Source organism: Pristiophorus japonicus, chromosome 14 (genome assembly GCF_044704955.1).
Source record: "Pristiophorus japonicus isolate sPriJap1 chromosome 14, sPriJap1.hap1, whole genome shotgun sequence".
Taxonomy (NCBI): domain Eukaryota; kingdom Metazoa; phylum Chordata; class Chondrichthyes; family Pristiophoridae; genus Pristiophorus; species Pristiophorus japonicus.
The window spans coordinates 129526203-129550762 of record NC_091990.1 but is presented as its reverse complement, the minus strand read 5'-3'; the positions used below and the strand labels follow the sequence as shown (position 1 = coordinate 129550762).

Genomic DNA, 24560 nt, shown 5'->3' with positions numbered 1-24560 from the left:
TGTAGTTTAGTTCCACTCGAGTGGGGAGATTGTTGACTGTGAGGTGGAGCGTGGCGGCGAGAAAGATTGAGAAGAGGGTTGGGGCGATGACACAGCCCTGTTTAACCTCGGTCCGGAAATGGATTGGGTCTGTAATGGATCCGTTGGTAAAGATCACGGCCTGCATGTCATCGTGGACCAGGCGGAGGGTGGTGATGAACTTTTGGGGGCATCCGAAACGGAGGAGGACGCTCCATAGACCCTCGCGGTTGACAGTGTCAAAGGCCTTTGTAAGGTCGAAGAAGGCCATGTATAAGGGCTGGCGCTGTTCCCTGCATTTTTCCTGTAGCAACCCATAGGCCAGTATCTACAGGCTTCATTTGCTTGAGGATCCCAAAGTCACTTTTTTTTTTGTATTAAATCAGATTGATTGACCTTTTGTCAATGTGGTTGTTTTAAAATTCACTGTTTGGATACATGTCACATTTGGTTACAAAGATTTAACATTTGGTAGCTTTAACATATTACTAAGTGAAGTGATGGGACATAAATATGTACCACAGTCCTGCACACACTGATCTCCCAGTCTCTGCTGGGAAAAGCAAGGACTGAAGCACAGCTAGAGGGAGAAAATTGAAAGGAGTCCCTCGAAATTATGCTCAAGCAGCTCATATTTTAAAATTTACAATTTTAAAAACTGCAGCTAATGACAAGCACATTGTTCTCTGATCATTGACTAAAGTTAGAAATAGAACTCTCTGACTTGGCTTATTTCAGCACAGGCCAATTTTTCATCATGAATTGCCACTGGATTTGCCAGCTCGCTTCTGCCACTGCCTGATGGAGAATGGTGTCAAGTGGAACTGTAAACGACAGTTTGGTGGATGGAGATGTATTCTAATAGGGAGAGTGGGATAGATTCATACCAGTAAACAGTACATTTTATGATTCACTGGTTTCTGGGCACTGTTCAATTAATATACTGGCATCAACGCAGCACAGCTCAAGTATCAACCGCTTATCGGGTAGAACGCAGCTAACAAGAAGCTGCTGAATCGGAGTATGATTCTGCTCTCCCTACTGCCGTTTACATGCTATGTGCTAAGGTGCTTTTTGCCCTACCTATTTCTAATTTGCATCATACTATTATCAAAGATGGGCTTCAACCCTCCATTACTGATGCACGTTCCATATAACGCCTGTTTTAGGAGCCCTCGGGGAAATTGGGCTGCACTGAATGGAGCAGGCAACAGGCTCGCTCTGTTTAGATTTTCCAGGCGTGGATACGGCCTAAGAAGCAGGTGCTACCAAAAATGTGAGTTTTATTTCGGTTTAATGTGGAGATAGGAAGAGCAGGAGTGATCCTCCCTGCCCCACAGCACTCCCAAGAGCTTGGCAAGCGCGACATTGATTGTTTTTAAAATGGGAAATCTGCCTGTGAAGGTGTGATCGGCTCAGCAGCTCATCCAAATAACGTTAACGAGACTCGAGGACCATTTCCGGCCTGAAAATTGGCCGAAGGGAATTCCCACGGGACAGTCAACTGTTTTCAATCAGTAGAAATTGAACGGTGGCCGGCAGTACCAGCTGAACTTTTAAAAATACATTTCTAACTTCCTTTTGCATACTGATGACAGTTATACTGTTACTGGTGTGAAGAGAATGAAGCAATTTGCTCAGATGCCCTCAATTCCTTCAATACTACCTTGTATCAATAGCTTAATATTATCTATTGGTATCAGCCTGCTGAAAATATAGGCACAACACTGACAACTAAGGTGTAATAAAGGGACAGCATTAGATACTAATGAAGTCGAGGGTTTTATATTTTGTAATACTGTATATGTATAGGACAGGTATGGGAACCTTAGCAAATGATCTAACAATGCCATCTAGTGGATTTATTAATAGCATATTGTTGTCTTTTTGTCATAAGAGCTTTAAAAAAAAATGAGATACCGGTACTCTTTATAACATTTATAGATTATTAGGTTATAGGCAAACAAAAGAGATACAGTCTGTGTGGCTGAAACCAGAATGGTGAAACTTCTGTGTCTGGCCACATAGGGGGGACATTTTAACCCCCCCAAAACAGGTGGGTTTGGGTCAGATGGGAAATTAAAATGTTAAAAATCTGAAACAGGAATCCAACCTGCCTTGAACCCCCACCCACTTCTAGTTTTAACAGAGGAGGGACCAGAGGCGGGCGACCAATCCACTCTCAGGAGGCGGGTCAGTCGTTGTAACCTTTTTAAGGAAACTGCATGCCTTCATTTTAACAAGGATTCTATTTTTAACCCATCTCAGCTGGGTTTCCCAGGCCTCAGGGAAACCTGGCAGGTAAAAGGAGGCGAGAAGGGCTGGATAAATGCCTTTACAGCACTGCTTGTGGGCATGAGGAGCAGGAGTGCTTTCTCCAGGCCCAACAAGTAAAGCTATAAACAGCCCCCCCCCCTCCCCTCCGTCACGCTCTTCCCCATCGCTGACCGACCCCTAATCTCCCCTGCGATCTCCTATTCTCCCCCAGACCGCCCATCTCTCCCCCCGATCACCAATCACCCTCTGATCTTTCCCCTATCTCTCCCTCCTGTTCTCCTGCAATTTTTACCCCAAAAGCCATGAAATTTACCTGCTCCTGGGCTGCGACCTTTTTTGATGTGCTTCCCGCCCAACAGGCAGCCAAGACTGTCAATCAGACTGGCTTCCAGGCGAGTAATCAGTTTAAAAAGAAAACAGGCACTCCATGGAATTAAATCTCCATGGCCTTTGGGTAATTCCAGGATTCCCAACCATGACTCCTCCCCTTTGCTCTGAAACCCCGCCCAGTAAATATAGGGGCCATCATCATAGGCAGTCCTTCGGAATCGAGGAAGACTTGCTTCCACTCTAAAAGTGAGTTCTTAGGTGGCTATACAGTCCAATACGGGAATTCTAATCTCTGTCACAGGTGGGACAGATAGTTGTTGAAGAAAAGGGTGGGTGGGTGGGACTGGTTTGCCGCATGCTCCTTCGGCTGCCTGCGTTTGTTTTCTGTATGCTCTCGGCGACGAGACTCGAGGTGCTCAGCGCCCTCCCGGATGCATTTCCTCCATTTCAGGTGGCCTTTAGCCAGGGACTCCCAGGTGTCGGTGAGGCTGTTGCATTTTATCAAGGAGGCTTTGAAGCATTTCCTCTGCCCACCTTGGACGGACTCGCCGTGTCGGAGTTCCAAGTAGAGCGCTTGCTTTGGGAGTCTGTGTCAGCATGCGAACAATGTGGCTTGCCCAACGGAGCTGCTCGAGTGTGGTCAGTGCTTCGATGCTGGGGATGTTGGCCTAATCGAGGACGCTAATGTTGGTGGTTGGTCAAGGTGGTGGATGGGATAGCAGTTCCCGAGGGAGCTCTCCTCGAACAAGCCCTCATCTGACCATCTGATGCCATCTTCTTCCTCTCTCGCCCTCAAATAGGGGCCAGAGTCTTTCAAGAGCAGTACATTGACTGCTTCTTATTCATAGTATAAAGGATGCTTCTTATTCACCAGTACTTAGACTTTACTGCCAATGAACATTAGGATAAGTAACAGTTCTTTTTCTGTTCAGGTAGTTATAATCAACATTATGTACCGTATCCTGAATATATTCAGTATTATATAGATGGGAAACCCATACAAAAACATAATAGTGCTGAGCAATTTTTCTCACAGAACAAGCACCAAAAGTATAATTTATTGTCCTTCATTGAAAGTTTGTTGAGAAATAGATATTTAGTTGACCTTCAAGTAAAAGTATGTTAAATATCAGGTTACCCATAACTTATCCATTTTTTAATGCAGTTACCCTGGACTTGTGGTAGTACCCCAGTCTGTACCGGACAGCAGCTTACAAAAGGTTGCACGCTGTTATCGACACAACAGGCTGCCAGTTGTGTGTTGGAAACACTCCAAAACAAAGGCTGTTCTGCTGCGCTCTGGCGGATTCCATGGCAAGGGAGTTGTGGGACTCTTCAAATCCCAGAATCCACACTCAGCTGGTGAGATTTTTATGTGTTCTCAAATTGCACAGTAATGCATTTTACCTTTTTAAAGGGCACCATCAAAGCATTTAAAATAAAAGCTAAGAGTTCAAAGTTAATCTAATTATTTAGAAAAATGCAACTTTAACCTATTTTAATATCCTTTTCGTTCTTTAAATGTTAAGACATGACGACACTTTCTTGTTTGGTATTATGTAAAAGTCCAAATTATTTAATTGTAAATAAAAGTACATTTTTATTACAAGTTTATTTTTTTTCTCTCACTCCATCAATGATTTCTGTATCATCCACCTCAGTTGAAATGGCCAAGCACAGTTAAGCACAATTGCTAATAGTATTACTTCATCAATCAGCCAGCAGGAGCTGGCAGATCTGTGCTCCAGGACAGTATGTTCTTCCTGTCATAATGAGGCCCCTCCACTTACATACCAAGTTGATTATTGCTAAATTACGTAAGCAGACGATGGATTGAGGTATTGCTGGCTGTAATGCTCAACCATAGTGCGAAGCACAGACTTTAACTGCTGTTGTACTGGGCTGTTAAAGTTACATGCATTTTCCAACTTTCTATCAACCAAAGTACTTAGAATTATATGTAAATATTAGTGATCATTAATGTAGCCTTCATGATTAGTATATGTCAAGTTACTAATATTAACTTGGAGTTTTCGCTATGATCCCAATTTCATAATCAATTACAATGAATTATCTGTCTAAAATCAATAGAAGTATATGTTTTCATTAAACAGCGATACTACTGGAATTCCCTTGGAGAAGTTATAAGGGAGCTGCATTCGCAGCAGCAATGATATAGCCATTAACCCAGGGTGTTTCTGCAGTCATGTCACTCAAGCTGGGCTTGTTAATTCAGCTTCGTAATTCAGTTAGAGTAATTCCAACAAACCAGTTATTTTGGTGTCATTAGCACTCTTTATTCAAACCAAAATGTGCAAGAAAATCACAGAAATAGATCAAAATGAAAGATATTCACCAGCTATTTATGATGATTTGATAAAAAATATTTACTGATCGTAAGATTTGAGGTGTAAACTTGATCATAGACTCATCAAATACAGCACAGAAGGAGATCATTTGGCCAATCGTGCCTGTGCTGGCTTTTTGAAAGAGCTATTCAATTTCTCCCACTCCCCTGCTCTATCCCCATAGTTCTGTATTTTTTTTATCTTTTAAGTATTTATCCAAGTCCCTTTTGAAAGTTACCATTGAATTTGCTTATACCACTGTTTCAGGCAGTGCATTCCCGATCATAGCAACTTGCTGCATAAAAAAAGTTTTCCTCATGTCGCCTCTGATTCTTTTGCCAATCACCCTAAATAAGTGCCCTCTGGTTACCGACCCTTCTGCTACTGGAAACACTTTCTCCTTATTTACTCTGTCAAAACTGTTAATGATTTTGAACACCTCTATCAAATTCTCTCTTAACCTTCTCTGCTCTCAGTAGATAAACCTCATCTCTGGAACCATTCTAGTAAATCTGTTCTGCACCCTTTCTAAAGCCTTTACATCCTTTTCAAAGTGTGGTGCCGAGAATTGAACACAATATTCCAGCTGAGGCCTAAGCAGAGTTTTATAAAGGTTTAGCATAACTTTCTTGTTTTTGTACTCTCTGCCTCTATTAATAGAACCAAGGATCCCAGATACTCTATTAACCACCTTCTCAACTTATCTTGCCACCTTCAAATATTTGTGTACATACACCCCCTCCCCCCCCCCGGTCTTGCTGTTCCTGCACCCCATTTAAAATTGCAACATTTAGTTTATATTGCCTCTCCTCATTCTTCCTACCAAAATGTATTACTTCATACTTCTCTGCGTTAAATTTCATCTGCCACGTGTCTGCCTATTTCACCAGTGTGACCTGAAGTCTGTTATTATCCTCCTCATTGTTTACTACATTTCCAAGCTTCATGTCATCTGCAAGCTTTGAAAGTATGCCCTGTGTTTCCAAGTCCAGTTATCAAACACAAATATACAAGAAAATCACAGAAATCATAGTTTTAATATATATCAAAAAGAGCAGTGCTCCTAATAATGACCCCTGGGGAACACCTCTATACTTCGCTCCAGCCTGAATAACAAATGTTCACCACTACTCTCTTTTTTCTCTCTCATACTGTTCTAAAACTGATAATATGATCACTGTTCCACAAATACACCCCCACTGAAAAAAGCTCCACTTCCCCCAATTCATTTTCCCGAACTCGATCCAGCACTGCTTCCTTCTTTGTTGGGCTGGAAAAACACTGATTAAGTAAGTTCTGTTGTACACATTTCATGAATTCCTTCCCATCTTTGTCCTTTCCACTGTTATTACCCTTGTAATCGAAGTACCCCATTATCGCTACCCTATACACTATCATTTATCACTGATTATCAATGAATTTGCTTGGTATTTTCCGTATAACGAAATTTCATTTTTATTTTATCCATTAGCTCCTGTGTCCTCTGAATCATCAAGTAGTATTGAACAAGAAAAATACCTGCAAGCTTTGCTGAGTGCAGTACCTAGCTTCTCCAAAATGAATGGCTGCAGCACACTTACTGGTTATCCCAACGTCACCCTTTCTCCAGGTAGAGTTGTATAGAAATACTCATTGGCTGTGATAAGTGGTGCAAGTATATGAGAACCCACTAGGGGCTGAGGGGAGAGATTTAACTTCAAAACATGATTTTCTTGGATTTTGGACACTCACTTTATACAATAACTCGTTTTTATTTTATTTTTCCAAGAAACATGGGGATGCCATCTACTCCAAGGCCTTTGTAATGCTGCACACTACCGCAGCCTACTGCTAGGAGATGCATTGAATGGCACTCCAGTTTTCTCTCCACCATCCACATGATCACAACAGAATAGCTGAGATCGGGATGTGTGGGGTGCAGTGGGTTTGAGTTACTTCATACTACTCTGTTGCATATTATGCAGCATGGAAGAGATGTTTCTGTTAATAAATGGAGGGAGCCATTCCATTTTTCTTCCCCATCAAAATGCTTACTAGTTGGTGGAATTATGTGAAAGATGTCTGTTATTTAAAAGCCCACTTTCGAAAAGGCGGGCCAATGCATTTGTGCAGTGGTTGTGATAAAATGGTTGTTTTGAATGTAGTAATTGCATCTTTCATCTGAATGTTTAACTGAAAATGCTAATCACACTACTAATTAGAACTTGATTGTGAAACCTTGCTTTAAAACAAGTGTACTGGTATATGTGTATTGTTTTATATCTTTTTTAATAAACCCAGAATTATGAATACACAATTTATTAAAAGGGGGGTGGGTGAATCTTTTGATCATAATCTGTCCAGTGGAATTTACCAGTAATGGGGTTATTTAGAGATAATCGTAAAGGGTACGTATCGTACATTAGAGGCATGTGATTTTGGAAAGTTAGACTTCTAGACACATTGGGCCTAAGTTTCCACACGATAAAAAATGGGCGCCCAAAACGGCGCCGGAAAAAAGCTCGCGATTCTGGAGCGCCCTGCAGCTCCTTGTCTGTTTGGCGCAGCGCCCGGGGGGCGGAGCCTACACTCGCACCGATTTTGTAAGTGGGAGGGGGCGGGTACCATTTAAATTAGTTTTTTTCCTGCCGGCAACGCCGCGCGTGCGCGTTGGAGCGTTCGCGCACGCGCAGTGTGAAGGAAACATTGGCACTCGGCCATTTTTGTAGTTCTTTGTAGCTGTTTAGTTTTTGAACATTTTTTAATAAAAGCACATTGCCATCAGCACATCAGCACTGAGAAGGCTGCAGGAAGCCTCAAAGTTGAGGCAGCCGTTTCCCGACGACCTCCCCCTTTTGCCGTCGGGAAATGGCTCCTCAATTTCTGAGGCTTCCTGCAGCCTTCTGTCTCCCTCCCTCCCTCCCGCCGTCTGGAACAGCTTTCCCCCCCCCCACCCCTACCCCCCCGCTGCGTTCGGTCAGTCGGTTGGGTCCCTCCCACCCGCTCGCCGCCTGGAACGGCTCCCCCCCCCTGCGTTCGGTTGCTCGCCCGCCATCTGGAATGGCTCCCCCCCCCCCCCCTGCGTTCGGTCGGTTGGGTCCCTCCCCGCCGTCTGGAACGGCTTCCCTGTGGTCGGTTCCCTCCCTCCCTCCCGCCCGCCATCTGGAACGGCTTCCTTCCCCCCACCCACCCCCCTCTGCGTTCGGTCGGTCGGTTGGTTCCCGCCCGCCCGCCGTCTGGAACGGCTTCCCCCCCCCCCCGCGTTCGGTCGGTTCCCTCCCTCCCGCCCGCTGTCTGGAACGGTTTCCTTCCCCCCCCCCGCGTTCGGTCGGCTGCCTCGTTTTGTGAGGCTTGCTGCAGCATTTTTCCTGGTTGAAGCACTTTCACACAGGTAGGAAGATGGTTTATTTAATCTTTTCTTTGCTTATAAATTTTTATTCAGGTTGGATTTATTTGTATAATATTTGTATAAGTATAAATAAGGATTTATTGTAGAATTTAATGACTTCCCTTCCCCCCCCCCCCACCTCGTTCTGGACACCTAATTTGTAACCTGCGCCTGATTTTTTAATGTGTAGAACAGGTTTTTTCAGTTCTACAAAAATCTTCACTCGCTCCATTCTAAGTTAGTTTGGAGTACGTTTTCACTGTGGAAACTTTCAAATCAGGTGTCAGTGGCCGGACACGCTCCCTTTTGAAGAAAAAATTCTGTTCCAAAGTGGAACTGTTCTACCTGACTAGAACTACAGAAAAAAAATGTGGAGAATTGCGATTTCTAAGATAGTCCGTTCTCCACCAGTTGCTCCTAAAATCAGGCGCAAATCATGTGGAAACTTGGGCCCATTATGTTTAACTAATCAAAACAGGTGCCCAGTCTGTACTTCATTGTTATGCAACATAATCAAACTTCTTGCTTCAGTTCACTTTAATACTTCCATTTCTTAAACTTTACCTGAACTTGTTTCATCTTGTAATTCGGCTTATTTCCAACCTTGACATTTTAAATATCAAAGGGTTTGTTAAGGATAAAGATACATTTTAAGGACTACAATGTTTTTTGCAATTTTTCTCTGTCACCTTGCTTACTTCCTTTGCACCATTCCTGAAAGTGTTGAGATATAGTTCCATGGTGCCAAACATCCTTTTGTACTTTTTCCAAAAGATGTTTGATAGTAAGTATCAGGTGAAGCATCATATGGCCTTATCTTGTCTTATCATATCTACTTCAAGCATGGAATGTTGGACACTGATCAGGATTAGTAACCTTGACCAATTTTCCCCTTCCTAACCCCAGGGAGCCTGAAGCTAATTCTGATGTTCCTGAATTGAGATCAGCCAACTCAGCATGAACTGAGTATTTACGGGGAAAGCGTCGGGGAGTGGGACTAGCTGAAGTGCTCTTGCAGAGATCCGGCACAGACTCGACAGGCCGAATGGCCGCCTCTTGTGCTGTAACCATTCTATGATTCTATTGAACAGGGGGTTTTCCTGGTCTCTGTGGCTCAGCTACTGAATGGATAAACCTATTGAGTCATCAAAGGTGGTTTTTTTCTTTTTATGAAACCTTATCAAACTCAAACTGTAAACATATAATTTTTTTTTTAGATGCAGCCATTGACAAACGGTCCTCTCGAGCGACCAGTGTTGTAAAGCAGGTGGTCCCCACACATTTGGATGTGCATCTTCCAAACAGTTTTACACGTGGAGGTTAGTGGTATTATATTCCAACCTTATTTCAAAGTTCAGGTTCAAAGAAGTTCAGGGACTATTAAAAGGCCTTACCTTATGTGTATCATTAACTTATTAAGTTGAAGACTGTGAATTGTAATTACAGAACATACAGGTAGATCTGTCAAATGTGTTAGCACAGGTTGATTTCCCCCATGGTGGTGAGTTTCAGCCCCTCTGCTATGGGAAAGCATACTACAGGTAGGTAGAGAAAACCAGTGTTTCCACTACAGCTAAATAGTGCACTAGTCTTGGCAGTTAGAGCATTGTAAGAAGTAGGTCACCCACAGGTGGAATGTAGCTCAAAAACACTGGAGCAAAAAAAGTAAGGGACACTTACCCAAAAAATTACCCCCCAAAAACTAGAAGTACTAAAATCATTTGCTATTTTCTGCACATAACCTATTTTTTAAACTTCAAAATGCCGTTTCATGGTAGCAGGTTCATTTTCAGCCATGAATTTATCACAGTTTCTGAGCTCAGTTTTCAAACATATGATGCATCCATTTTTTTTATTCGTCCCTCAGATGTTACCAAGGCCAGCATTTATTGGCCATCCCTGACTGCCCTTGAGAAGGTGATGGTGAGCCACCTTCTTGAACCTCTGCAGTCTGTGTGATGAAGTGCTCCCACATTAGGTAGGGAGTTCCAGGATTTTGACCCAGTAGCAATGAAGGAACGGCGATATATTTCCAAGTCAGGATGGTGTGTGACTTGGAGGGGAACTTGGAGGTGGTGGTGTTCCCATGCGCCTGCTGCCCTTGTCCTTCGAGATGGCAGAGGTGTTATCGAAGAAACCTTGGCGAGTTGCTGCAGTGCATCTTGGAGATGGTACACATTGCAGGCACGGTGCGCCGGTGATGGAAGGAGTGAATGTTTAAGGTTGTGGATGGGGTGCTAGTCAAGTGAGCTGTTTTGTCCTGGATGGTGTCAAGCTTCTTGAGTGTTGTTGGAGCTGCACTTATCCAGGAAAGTGGAGAGTATTCCATCACACTCCTGAATTGTAGATGGTGGAAAGGCTTTGCGAAATCATGAGGTGAGTCACTCACCACAGAATACCCAGCCTCTGACCTGCTCTTGTAGCCATAGTATTTATGTGGCTGGTCCAGTTAAGCTTCTGGCCAATGGTGACCCCCAAGATGTTGATGATGGGGGATGCTATGATGGTAATGGCATTGAATGTCATGGGGAGGTGGTTAGTCTTTCGGTTGTTGGAAATGGTTATTGTCTGGCACTTGTGTGGCATGAATGTTTGTACCATACATTGTCCTGGTTTTGCTGCACTCGGGCATGAACTGCTTCATTATCTGAGGAGTTGCAAAGATAACTTAACACTCTGCAATCATCAGTGAACATCCCCACCTCTGATGTTATGGTGAAGGACGGTCATTGATGAAGATGGTTGGGCCTAGGACACTGCCCTGAGGAACTCCTGCAGCAATGTCCTGGGGCTGAAATGATTGGCCTCCAACAACCACAACCATCTTCCTTTGTGCTCGGTATGACTCCAGCCAGTGGAGAGATTTCCCCCAATTCCCATTGACTTCAATTTTATTACGGCTCCTTGATGCCACACTCGGTCAAATGCTGCCTTGATGTCAAGGCCAGTCATGCTCCCCTCATCTCTGGAATTCAGTTCTTTTGTCCACGTTTGGACCAAGGCTATATTATGAGGTCTGGAACTGAGTGGTCCTGGCGGAACCCAAACGGAACATCGGTGAACAGATTATTGATGGGTAAGTGCCACTTGATAGCCCTGTAGACGACCCCTTCCATCACTTTGCTGATGATTAACAGTAGACCGATGGGGGTTGTAATTGGTTGGATTGGATTTGTCCTGCTTTTTGTGGACAGGACATACCTGGGCAATTTTCCACCTTGCCATTGTTGTAGCTGTACTGGAATTGCTTGGCTAGAGGCATGGCTAGTCTTCAGCAGTGCAGCCGGGATGTTGTTGAAGCTCATAGCCTTTGCTGTATATACAGCGCTCAGCCATTTCTTGATATCTGATGGAGTGAATTGAATTAGCTGAAGACTGACTTCAATGATGGTTGGGACCTTAGGAGGAGGCCGAGATGGATCATCAGCCAGATGGAAGGTGGTTGCAATTGCTTCAGCTTTGTCTTTTGCATTCACGTGCTGGGCTCCGGCATCATTGAGGATGGGGGTATTCATGGAGCCTCCACCTCCCATTAGTTGATTAATTGTCCATCACCATCCAATACTGGATGTGGCAGGACTGCAGAGCTTTGATCTAATCTATTGGTTGTGGGATCGCTTAGCTCTGCTTTTAGCATGATTCTGCTGTTTCGCATGAATGTCGTATTTCACCACGTTGGTAACTTTTTTTTAGCTATGCCTGGTTCTGCTCCTGGCTTGCTCTTCTACACTCCTCATTGAACTAGGGTTGGTCCCCTGGCTTGATGGTAATGGTAGAATGAGGAAATGCCAGGCCATGAGGTGACAGATTGTGGTGGAATATAATTCTGCTGCTGCTGATGGCCCATAGCATGTCATGGATGTCCAGTTTTGAGTACAAGGTCTGTTTTGAATCTATCCAATTTAGCACGATGATAGTGCCACACAAAATGATGGAGGGTGTCCTAAGTGTGAAGACGGGACTTGGTTTCCACAAGGACTGTGCGATAGTCGATGCTACCAATGCTGTCGTGGATGGATGCATATGGGATAGGTAGATTGGTGAGGACAAGATCAAGTAGGTTTTTCCCCTTGTGTTGGTTCTCTCACCATCTGCTGCAGGCCCAGACTGGCAGCTAGCTACATTCTTCTGGACTTGGCCAGCTCAGTCAGCAGTGGTGCTGTCGAGACACTGTTGGCGATAGACTTTGAAGTTCCCCACCCAGGGTACATTCTGTGCCTTTGCTACCCTCAGTGCTTCATCCAAGTGGAGTACTGATTCATCAGCGGTAGGTGGTAATCAGCAGATAGTTTCTTTGTCCATGTTTGACCTGATGCCAATGGACTTCATGGAGTCTGGAATCAATGTTGAGAACTCCCAGAGCTGCTGCTTTCCCGTCTGTATACTACTGTGCCACAAACTCTGGTGGGTTTGTCCTGACGATGGGATAGGAAATACACAGGGATGGTGAAGGAGGAGTTTAGGACGTTGGCTGAAAGGTATGATTCTGTAAGTATGACTATATCAGGCTGTTGCTTAACTAGTCTGTGGGATAGCTCTCCTCCAATTCTGGCACAAGTCCCCAGATGTTAGTGAGGAGGACTTAGCAGGGTCGACTGGGCTGGGTGTGCCCGAATCCAGTTGTGTCCGAATCCAGTGCCCAGGTCGATGCTGAGTGGGCCATCCAGTTTTTTTTATTCTTATGGTATTTCGTAATGGTTTGATACAACTGAGTGGCTTGCTAGGCCATTTCAGAGGATAGTTAAAAGTCAACCACATAGCTGTGGGTCTGGAGTCACATATAGGCCAGACCAGATAAGAATGGCAGATTTCCTTCCCTAAAGGACTTTAATGAACCAAATAGGTTTTTACAACAATCATCATTACACAAGCTTTTTATTTCTGATTTATTTAATTAATTAACTGAATTTAAATTCCCCAGCTACAGTGCTGGGATTTGAACTCCTGTCTCTGGATCATTAGTCCAGGCCTCTGGATTCCTTGCCCAGCAAAATAAGTGGCACGTCAACCTGCTTGGCTATATAGAAAAAATTATTATTATAACAGTTTGTTAAGAAAGAGATTGGGTAAGGGCTCCAACTTGTGTGCACATTACATTAGTGGCCATGACCTCAAAATTGTCAACAATGTGCCCAAGAATTTTCACTACATGGGGGAAATATTCCTTTGTTCTTCTGAAAAACAGGAGCTCTATGCAAGTAACATTAATGTTGTGACCATTGTTTTATAATTAAAATGCATTTATATAGCACCTTTCATGTAGTAAGGCACTTCACAGGAGCAATTAACAAACAAAAATAACTGGAATATATGCCTACAGTTTTACCTTTCCACCTGATAACATTGGGTGCATGTTAACCGTACTCTTTGTATTACCCAGTGGAACAGTTCGTGCGGAAAGAGGGGAACAATAGAATTTTACTCGTTAAGTTTTAAGATATAAATTTAGGATCTCGAATTTTCGAACACTCGGTTTTATCTCTTGGACTGCTGCTGTCAAGACATTTTATCTCAGTATACTTATGCACCTAGGATCCTGCAAAGCTTTGGAAGGACAGCCAGGAAAGTGTCAAAATTTGTACTAGGCTGTCTAATAAGGTGGCCAGTTGTAATATTGATGATCTGATTCTCAAGTTGGTGGAAAATGAACCTTGCAAATCGTTTTCAGCCAGTTGAGGATCAGCTGTGAGAGATGTTGGTCCCACCTGTAGATCGAGAGCAGGTCTTTAGATACACAGAAAAATATGTTTATTTTGGAAAAACAAAGTAAGCTTAAAAAATAAATCTTAATTAAAAGTTGAAATAGTAATATGGAAAATAATATAGAAAAAGAATAGGGAATAAGATAAAAAGCAGGCAAAACAATATAACTGGCCTACAATTCTGACAGCACCATTGTGCCATCAGAACTGAGGCAGAGCAGGACTTTCACCTTGAGGTCATGGCATTAAGACCATCATAAATTGCGAGAAAATACCTGGAAGAGAGGCAGAGACCTGATGCTGCAGCAGGATTTAAAACCAAAGAGCAGCACTGGAGGAAGCAGACAATTTGAGCAATGAAGGGGGCAGCCCGATTGAAGAAATGAATGACACACTTCAGGGAATTAAATGGACTTGTTAACAATAAAACTGTTAATATTAAAGTAATCATCCGCTGCTGAAGCCCTCATCCATGCCTTTGTTACCTCTAGACTTGACTATTCCAACGCACTCCTGGCTGGCCTCCCTCATTCTACCCTACGTAAACTAGAGGTGATCCAAAACTCGGCAGCCCGTGTCCTGACCTAACTCGCACCAAGTCCCGCTCACCCATCACCCCTGTGCTTGCTGACCTACATTGGCTTCCGGTTAAGCAATGCCTCGATTTCAAAATCCTCGCCCCTCCCTATCTCTCTCATCTCCTCCAGCCCCACAGCCCCCTCCCGAGATGTCTGCACTCCTCTAATTCTGCCCTCTTGAGCATCCCTAATTATAATCGCTCAACCATTGGTGGTCGTGCCTTCTATTGCCTAGGCCCCAAGCTCTGGAACTCCGTGCCCTAAACCTCTCCACCTCTCCGCCTCTCTTTCCTCCTTCAAGACTCTCCTTAAAACTTATCTTTTAGACCACGCTGTTGGTCACCTGCACTAATTTCTACTTATATGGCTTGGTGTCAAATTTTTTCCTGTGAAGCGCCTTGGGATGTTTCACTAATTAAAAGGCACGATATAAATACAAGTTATTGTTGTTGTGCGTGAGCATATTGTTTTAGATCGAATTAGGAACCTTAAACTAGATAGGGCTGCTGGTTCGGATGTTAAAAAAGCATACGAATCCTCGGCATACAGTACAAAAACAAGGAAGTTGTGCTAAACCTTTATAAATCATTGGTTAGGCCTCAGCTGGAGTATTTTGTCCAATTCTGGGCACCACTCTTTAGAAAGGATGTCAAGGCCTCAGAGGTGCAGAGGAGATTTACCAGAATGATACCAGGGATGAGGGACTTTAATTATGTGGAGAGATTGGAGAAACTGGGATTGTTCTCCTTGGAGCAGAGAAGGTGAAGAGGAGATTTAGTAGGGTTGTTCAAAATGATAAGGGCTTTTGTTTGAGCAAATGAGGAGAAGCTGCTTCCACTGGCAGGAGGGCCAGTAACCAGAGGGTACAGGTTTGAGATCATTGGCAAAAGAACTAGAGGGGCGATGATGAGAATTTTTTTTTTTTACACAGCGAGTTATGATCTGGAATGCACTGCCTGAAACGGTGGCAGAAGCAGATTCAGTATTAACTTTCAAAAGGGAATTGGATATATACTTGTATAGGAAAAATTTGCAGGGCTATGGGGAAAGACCATACTACTTATCTTGTACAAGACCTTGGTTTGGCCTCAGTTAGAATACCGTATCCAGTTTTGGCCTTCTCACATGGTGGGTGATATTGAGGCTTTGGAAAGAGTACAGGGGAGAGCCACAAGATTGTAAAATAGCTAGGTGGTGACGAATAGAATACTAGAGCCTAGTCTTCAGTCATGTACAAGCCTTTATTTACAGAGACACATTGCATACCGTGCACCCCCAAGATAAGATATTTCTTCCTTCATGAGCCTGCTCCCATATATATGAACACAAGTGTGTCCCCAATTAATATCCACCACCTGAATACAGTTAACACCCAATTAATATCCACCACCTGAATACAATTGACAAATTAATTCCCAGTTTAAAGCATCTTAGTTTCCAAGATAGGCTCAAAGAGCTGGGTCTCCACATTTTAGAGAAGCCTAGACATAGGGGTGATTTGATTGAGGTTTATAAGATGATGAAGGGATTAGATTGTGTTTACGTAGACAATTTATTGCAACTAAATAGGTTAGGGAGAAAAAGGATCACAATCTCAAGTAATGTAAAGGCAGAACTAGGTTAGATGTAAGGAGATGATATGTTTCTCTGAGAATAGTTGACTTGTGGCACAGGGTGTTGGCTAGTTCAGTGAACGCTGATTTGCTGAATTCTTTCAAGTGACAGCTGAACCTGTTTCTGACTGGGGTGGCGATCACTTCGTACAAGAGGTATGCACTGTATAACATTAATTCTGGTGTAAATAGAAGAATCTTTGGGCAGTAGCTTTTTCTCTCATTATCCTGTAGTTTGCATGAATGGAACACTTTGGGGCAGGCACATCATCTGCCAGTAGCCAATTCTCCCAGAATTTAGCGCGTATTTTAGAATGGGTGTAACTGACATATCTGAGTTCTATGGCTTGTGCCCCAAATTCTACTTCCCTAATCAGAACTACATCATCAAAAATTTCTTAGAATTTCAGGCCCAATGTTTCTCAAAAGTATTTTCATTTTAAAATCTTTTCCATCTATATGTACTATTATTTTAGCATAAGCTACTTTTGATATCTGTGAAGCATTACTGTAAAATGTGATCTTTTAGCATGGGCTTAGGGCTCTAAAAATGGTCAACCCAGGGATTATAGATTTTTCTGCGGCCTGATGAATAGCAAGAGCCATAAGAGCTGTTAGAGCTTAAAAGGTTGTGTCGGAATCTTTTTAAAAATGTATACAGCATCACAAAATTATATATTCTGGTTAAAATAATAATCTTGTGTAATTTCCAGTTAATTTTAATTTTTTAACAATCAGAATTGGGATTGTTAATATAATCACCACATTTTGTTCATTTTACTTTGATATTTATATTCCCACAATTCTGCATTGTAAAATATCAATCTTAATTATAATTGTAAATTTGCACAATAATTGATTTTGTAAAATTGTGGCTGCAGATTTGCATGTTTTGTGTTAAATCTATTTGGTGGTTTGTTTCTGTATTGCATGCTTAATGGATTTAGAGCTGTGCCAACCAATTGTTCAGGTATTCATAGTTATTAATTATTGACGTGATCAATTAACCATATGACAAACTTGATTTACTAATCAAAGTTTTTAATTAGAAATATAATCAGTTCATTGACTCCAAAGTTCCTCTGGGTTTCTGCCAGTCTTCTGCCATAACTCCATGAAAACAACCAAGACCTGGTTGCGCCAGGTCCCACAAATTTTAAATGTTTCCTCGATGCCTTGTAGGGGACGAAACTTCTATCCACCCCTTACACAGAAAATGATGGCTGAGGTAGAGCCAGGTATGGATGGGGAATCTGTAAGTTTAGAGTTACTGGCCTCCAGTGCCGTCCAGCATGGTAGTTTTGGCCAGTAAGCCAAATGAATGGAGATATGCCGACCTTTACAAAGGCACAAATGGGTCCCACCAGTGGAGTCCAGGCCAGGCAAGCGGGTTGGACCCTCAGAGTTTTACATTTTAAAAAAAAAATTAAATACACCAGATCATCCTCTGATAAAACCATTGGCAGGATTGGAGAGGTGGGGGGTGCGGGGGGCTAGATAACATCCACCCCCCTCTGGCAGATGGACGCCATAGTTTCTGGCCGGCATGGGAAATCAGATGCAGTAAACGCTCATGAAGTGATGCTTGTGCCTGCCAAATCCATGAAAATGAGGTAAGCGCCTTCCCACTGATTGCGCCTCCCCCCTGCCTGCAAACATAGGCGGGGTGAGTTCTGGAGGTCATTGGTGGGAGCGATCCCAACGTAACCATTAGGACCACGACCCAATGAACTTCAGGGCCTCCATCTATTGGCACAGTCCTAATTTTGTTCTGTATCTTATTGCTTACAATTTTGGGATCAACTTGATTTTCATACTAAAATTTCTGCAAATTCTTTCTCTGTCATTGCTATGATCCGCCAGTACTTGGGTACAGGGATAAGCTGTTCACTCATTCTCAGCAAAAGAATACCGTTAAGGGAAGAGTCTTCAACCAAGGTACTGTACTGTATGTATTCTTATGTCCTGACCACACTCATGTTCTTCTCCATCTTGTTCAAGCAACAACTGAGTTAACAGTTAGGCTCCCAATAATTTATCTCTACTGTGTACTCAGCAACCTAAAGGTTAATTCATCAGTGTCTCCTGTGAATTCATATCATACTTTTCCCTCATTGACAACATCCTCTAATTATGAAGATGGAAAGCATGTCATTTGTCATGGTACAAGTCATGTGTCTTAGATTGTGGTTAGACCACATAAATGTAAGCAGTGGTTTCCCGGCCAAAACTTTTTCAGGAAATAAATATCACTAAGCCACATCTAACACTTATTGCATGCATCAAATTATTTTAGATTCTTTCTCTGCAGCATCTTAAAAAAATTTTTTAACTGATTTGTTACTGTCCTGTTCACATGATGAAATGTTTCAGATGAAATGTAGAATTTACAAAATTCTTTAACATATATTATGCAATGCTATACAATAAATGTGGCTAATTCATATTTGTTAGCAGATATACTGCTCACAGTGGGACAGATGATGTGCTGTTTCAAAAGACATCTTTTTTCAGTGTAATTGCTAAAGTTATTTTTAAGTGATAGGCTAAAGATGTTTTGAATCCTGTATTATTTTGGTCAGAGTGTTTCCCTATATATTCCCAATGACTGGTTTTACTTCTCTCTTTTTAACAAAAATTGAAATTAAGCCAATCCACTGCAAAAAAATTTGCCGAGTTAAATCTGCCCATAATTAAGTGTGATATCACACACGCACAAAAAGAATGTTTTCATTATATTAGTGCATAGTTTTTAATATAATCAGACCCGAGTATCTCCTCCCCAATGCTACCAGAACCTGGGCACCATTGCAATAGTGCTGTCACCAATATTCACAAACACCAGCATTCCCTACTCAATACTGCACCATTTTCTTGTTAACTAAAATTTCTATGACTAATGTCCTTTAGAGAAGGAAACATGATGTCCTTATCTGGTCCGGTCTATATGTGACTCCAGTTCCACTCCAATGTGGTTGACTCTTAATTGACTCTGAAATGATTTCAGAATAAACTGAAACTTGAACTTGGGAGCATTTTTAAGTTAAGGTGTTAAGTTTTGGGATACTTATGCTGCACATTTTCCTCAGATTCAACATCATAGATCATTCCCAGAGTGTGCCTTTACTTGCCCAATATCAAGGTAACGCAGGTCAGAAATTGTAGACAATTGTCACTATATTCCTGTTTACTGGGTGTACCACGTACTTGCACACGATCTCCTTAACTTCACTAGGCAGAAGTGTAAAGACTCTGTCAGACTGTAGCTTAGGCTATGTACTACCCTGTATTAGGTTTATTCACAGTAAATGGATAAATGACAAAAGCAAAACACTGCAGATACTAGGAATCTGAAATAAAAACAGAAAATGCTGGAAATACTCAGCAGTCAGGTAGCATTTGTGGAGAGAGAAACAGAGTTAAAGTTTCAGGTCTTTCATCAGAACTGATGGATAAATAATGAAGCATGTTAAGACAAACAGTAGACTTACAGACTTTATTATTCTCCTCAAAATAGCAAAAACAACAATGGCTAACATTCACTATAAACCTGACCCTCGAAATATGCTCCTTTATCTTTTAATGGCTGTTTTCTACCAGGTATCTCTGCCCTGCACTATTATGTTACCTCTAGACTTGACTATTCCAACGCACTCTTGGCTGGCATCCCACATTCTACCCAACGTTAACAAGAGGTGATCCAAAACTCAGCTGCTTGTGTCCTAATTCGCACCAAGTCCCGCTCACCCAGCACCCCTGTGCTCAATGACCTACATTGGCTTCCGATTAAGCAATGCCTCGATTTCAAAATTCTCATCCTTATTTTTAGATCCCTCCATAGCTTCGCCCCTCCCTATCTTTGTAATCTCCTCCAGCCCCACAATCCCCCCGAGATGGCTACGCCCCTCTAATTCTGCCCTCTTGAGCATCCCTGATTATAATCACTCAATTATTGGTGGCCGTGCCTTCTGTTGCCTAGGCCCCAAGCTTTGGAACTCCCTCCCTAAACCTCTCCACCTCTCTACCTCTCTTTCCTCCTTCAAGACGTTCCTTAAAACCTATCTCTTTTGGTCACCTACGATAATTTCTACTTATACGGCTCGGTGTCAAATTGTTTTATCTCATAATACTCCTGTGAAGCGCCTCGGATCATTTCTCTACATTAAAGACATTATATAAATGCAAGTTTTTGTTGTTGTTGACTTCTAATTCGGAGAAAGGCAGCCTCAAATATACCATTCAAGATTCTTTGAAGATAAAACTGAAACTGTAGGCCATGAAAAATGTATCTCTCATAATATAAATTAGTTAGCCATTAACATGACTCAAAATAATGTTTTCCCACATACAGTAAGGTCTATAACCAACAATTTGTCAAGCTTTCCAAATTGAACAGAATGACACCTAAGCAAATAGGTGTTGGGAAAGGATACCTTGGAATGATGCCTTCAAAGTGACCTTTTGCATACGAGACCAATGTATATTCCCCACAGCTTGGGGAAGCAGCCAGCAGCATCTAACATTTAAGGATGACTGCCAAATTCATGCGCAAAGATATTAAATTATATAGACTTTATTATTGGAAATATGATCAAAACTCCCTATACGTTTTAACAGGAAAACTATTCAAGTGCTTAATTTTACTTCAGGGAGAGAATTTGAAAACCGTGCTTGTTCACATAAAGATTTATTTATGCATCAGTGGGTAAGGAAAACAAAAAATTATTTTTCCAAATTATTTCAAAAAATGCTAGTCTTTAGAACCTTTTTTGAGGTAAGATTATCATCAAATCTATTTTAAGTGCCTTTTCACATCAGAAGAGACGGGGGTTGATTATATCACCGATGATGTATTTATAGTCGAAGTTCAAAAACAGCCATTGTTCACACGATTTATCTAAGCAGCTCTGGTGTTTATCTAACTAGTTGCAGTGGGTAAGGACAACAATTTATTTATTTTCTGGAAGCCAAACAAAAAATAATTGCCCTACAGCTCTTATTGACTTCTTTCCAAATTCTTCGTCTGGAGATGTGCACTACCTCTTCACTTCTGCATCTGAGCATTCCATGGGAAATCTCCTATAATTTTGGAAATTGTTATTTTCATCCCATTCCATGGTATTGGGCCAAAAATTTATGAAAGTACCTGGCGTTCCTGGAGGAACGAACACTTGTGCTCCGAGACCAAGATGCGCAGCCAAGCACAGAGGCTCAAGCTTCCCAGGAGCGTAAGCGCTTCCAGGGATCACGTGGGCCTGAACCACCAATCACAATGTAGCATTATCATTCACAGTAATGGCAGATCGGAGCTCCCATTACTATCACTGAGAATATCCCTAAAAACAAAAAAAAATGCACACACAAATAAAAAGAACACCACTTTAAAGTAATAGAAATTAAATTAAATTCAATGGGCCCAAGTTTCGAGCCGCACCTAGAACAGCGCAGTCCCGACCTGAACACCCGTTTTTCGCGCCACAAAGTGCGCCTAAAAAAAACCTCCAGATTCTCCAGCTCCCTGCAGGTCCTCTGGCCCTTGGCGCAGCGCAGCACGAGCTGTAGGGGGCGGAGCCAGATCCCTGCGCTGAAAACAGTGCCGGGACCTCTGCACATGCGCACTACAGTGGGCGCGCATGTGCAGTAGCTCCAGGCGCCCAAAACTGTGTGGGAGGGGCCGAAGCACGCAGCCCCTAGCCCTGGCCGAATGGCCTCACTGGGGCTGCGTGAATAAGGCTCCTCCCACGGCCAGCTCCTGACCCGACTCGACTCCCGCTTCTTGCCTCTGGACCCGACACCGACCTGACTCCCGCTTTCCCCCCCGCCCCCGGACCCGACCCAACCCCCCGGACTGGACCCGCCCCGACTCCCGCTCCCCCGCCCCCGTCTCCGGACCGGACTCGACACCGACCCGACTCCCGCTTTCCTCCCCGGACTGGACCTGATCCGACTTCCGCTTCCCCCCCCCCCAGCCCCCGCCTCCGGACCCGACCCCGACCCGACTCCCGCTCTCCCCCCCTCCCCCCCCCCCCCGCCCCTGGACTGGATCCGACCTGACCTCCCTCCCCCGACCTGACCTTCCTCTCCCTCCCCCCCCCCGACCCGAACCGACCTCCCTCCCACCATCCCCCCGACCCGACTCAACGCCACCTACCTGTAAATCTGGTGCTGGGGACGGGCCCTGCCCGAAGTCTCGGGGCCCGGCCCGTTCAGCCTCCCCTTCCCCCCCCAATCTCCTTCTCTTCCCCCCCCCCCAATCTCCTTTCCCCCCCAATCTCCTTTCCCCCCCAATCTCCTTTCCCCCCCAATCTCCTTTCCCCCCCAATCTCCTTTCCCCCCCAATCTCCTTTCCCCCCCAATCTCCTTTCCCCCCCAATCTCCTTTCCCCCCCCCCCAATCTCCTTCCCCCCCCCAATCTCCTTCCCCCCCCCCAATCTCCTTCCCCCCCCCCAATCTCCTTCCCCCCCCCCAATCTCCTTCCCCCCCCCAATCTCCTTCCCCCCCCAATCTCCTTCCCCCCCCCCCAATCTCCTTCCCCCCCCCCCAATCTCCTTCCCCCCCCAATCTCCTTCCCCCCCCCAATCTCCTTCCCCCCCCCAATCTCCTCCCCCCCCCAATCTCCTTCCCCCCCCCCCCAATCTCCTTCCCCCCCCCCCAATCTCCTTCCCCCCCCCAATCTCCTTCCCCCCCCCCCCAATCTCCTTTCCCCCCCCAACAATCTCCTTCCCCCCCCCCAATCTCCTTCCCCCCCCCCAATCTCCTCCCCCCCCCCAATCTCCTTCCCCCCCCCCAATCTCCTTCCCCCCCCAATCTCCTTCCCCCCCCAATCTCCTTCCCCCCCCAATCTCCTTCCCCCCCAATCTCCTTCCCCCCCAATCTCCTTCCCCCCCAATCTCCTTCCCCCCCAATCTCCTTCCCCCCCAATCTCCTTCCCCCCCAATCTCCTTCCCCCCCAATCTCCTTCCCCCCCCCAATCTCCTTCCCCCCCAATCTCCCTCCCCCTTCTCCCCATCCCTCCCCCTTCCCTCACTCTGCTCCCCCCTCCCTCCCTCTGCTCCACCCATCTCTCCCTCTGCTCCCCCCATCTCTCCCTCTACCCCCCTGCTCCCCCTCCCCTCGCTGTCAGAAACACAGACACTGACAGACAGAGAATGAGAGACACACAGACAGACAGAGAGATAGAGACACTGACAGAGACACACTGGGGGGGGGGGGGCATCCCAGCATGCTGTTGGAGGGCTCCTGGTGCTGCAGTCGGTAAGTAGAAAATGTTTTATTTATTGATTTTTTTTTTAAATGATTTCTTATTAATTTTTTTTGATTCATTTATTGGTTGATTTATTGATGTATTTATCATTTATTATTGATGATGGCTCTTTATTTGTAAAACTGAAGTGTTTAATTTTTGTAAACTTCCCTTTAGACCACCCCCCCCCCCCATTCCCTACGCCTGATTTGTAACCTACACCTGATTTTGTAAAGTGTAGACGAGGTTTTTTCGAGCGTACAAAAATCTTCACTTACTCCATTCTAAGTTAGTTTGGAGTAAGTTTTCACTGACAAAACTTTGAAAACAGGCGTAAGTGGCCGGACACGCCCCCTTTTGAAAAAAAAATTCTGTTACAAAGTGAAACTGTTCTAACTGACTAGAACTGGAGCAAATTAAATGACGAGAATTCCAATTTCTAAGATACTCCGTTCTACACCAGTTGCTCCTAAAAATCAGGAGCAAATCATGTGGAAACTTGGGGTCAATGTTTTATTGAAAGAATTATTTTTTTGAAATTTTTTAATAGTGTTAAACATAGGCTTACCTTCATAGGCAGGGTTTTTAATATAAAAATAATAAGTAATATTTATTTTTTCTAACTTTTAAAACTCTTACGTTAGTAAAAGCAGGCCTTATGCCTGCTTTACCAGGCATAAGAGTTTGAAGGATATTCGTTGGGCAAATAGCCCAAATCTCTGCCCGCGAAGGTCCTTCTCCCAGGGAGGCGCATAGATGCTGAGAGGATGTTTCCACTCGTGGGGAATCTAGAACTAGGGGGCATAGTTTAAGAATAAGAGGTCGTCCATTTAGAACTGAAATGAGGAGGAATTTCTTCTCTGAGGGTTGTAAATCTCGTATTTTTTTCCCCAGAGAGTTGTGGAGGCTGGGTCATTGAATAAATTTAAGGTGGAGATAGATTTTTGAACCATAAGGGAGTGAAGGGTTATAGGGAGTGGGCAGGGAAGTGGAGCTTAGCCCAAGATCAGATCAGCCATGATCTTATTAAATGGCGGAGCAGGCTCAAGGGGCCAAATTCTTATGTTCTTATGTTGAGAACTGA

General features: G+C 43.8%; 1 protein-coding gene across 1 annotated transcript in view; it reads left to right on the top strand.

The window, feature by feature from the left end:
* The window catches only part of sbf2 (SET binding factor 2), a 715543-nt gene that overhangs the window by 645326 nt on the left and 45657 nt on the right, over positions 1-24560 (top strand). The window contains exons 28-31 of the mRNA XM_070898748.1: positions 3791-3987; positions 6445-6582; positions 9558-9659; positions 18097-18171. Coding sequence (XP_070754849.1) covers positions 3791-3987; positions 6445-6582; positions 9558-9659; positions 18097-18171 — 512 coding nt within the window. The remainder of the gene's footprint in view (positions 1-3790; positions 3988-6444; positions 6583-9557; positions 9660-18096; positions 18172-24560) is intronic.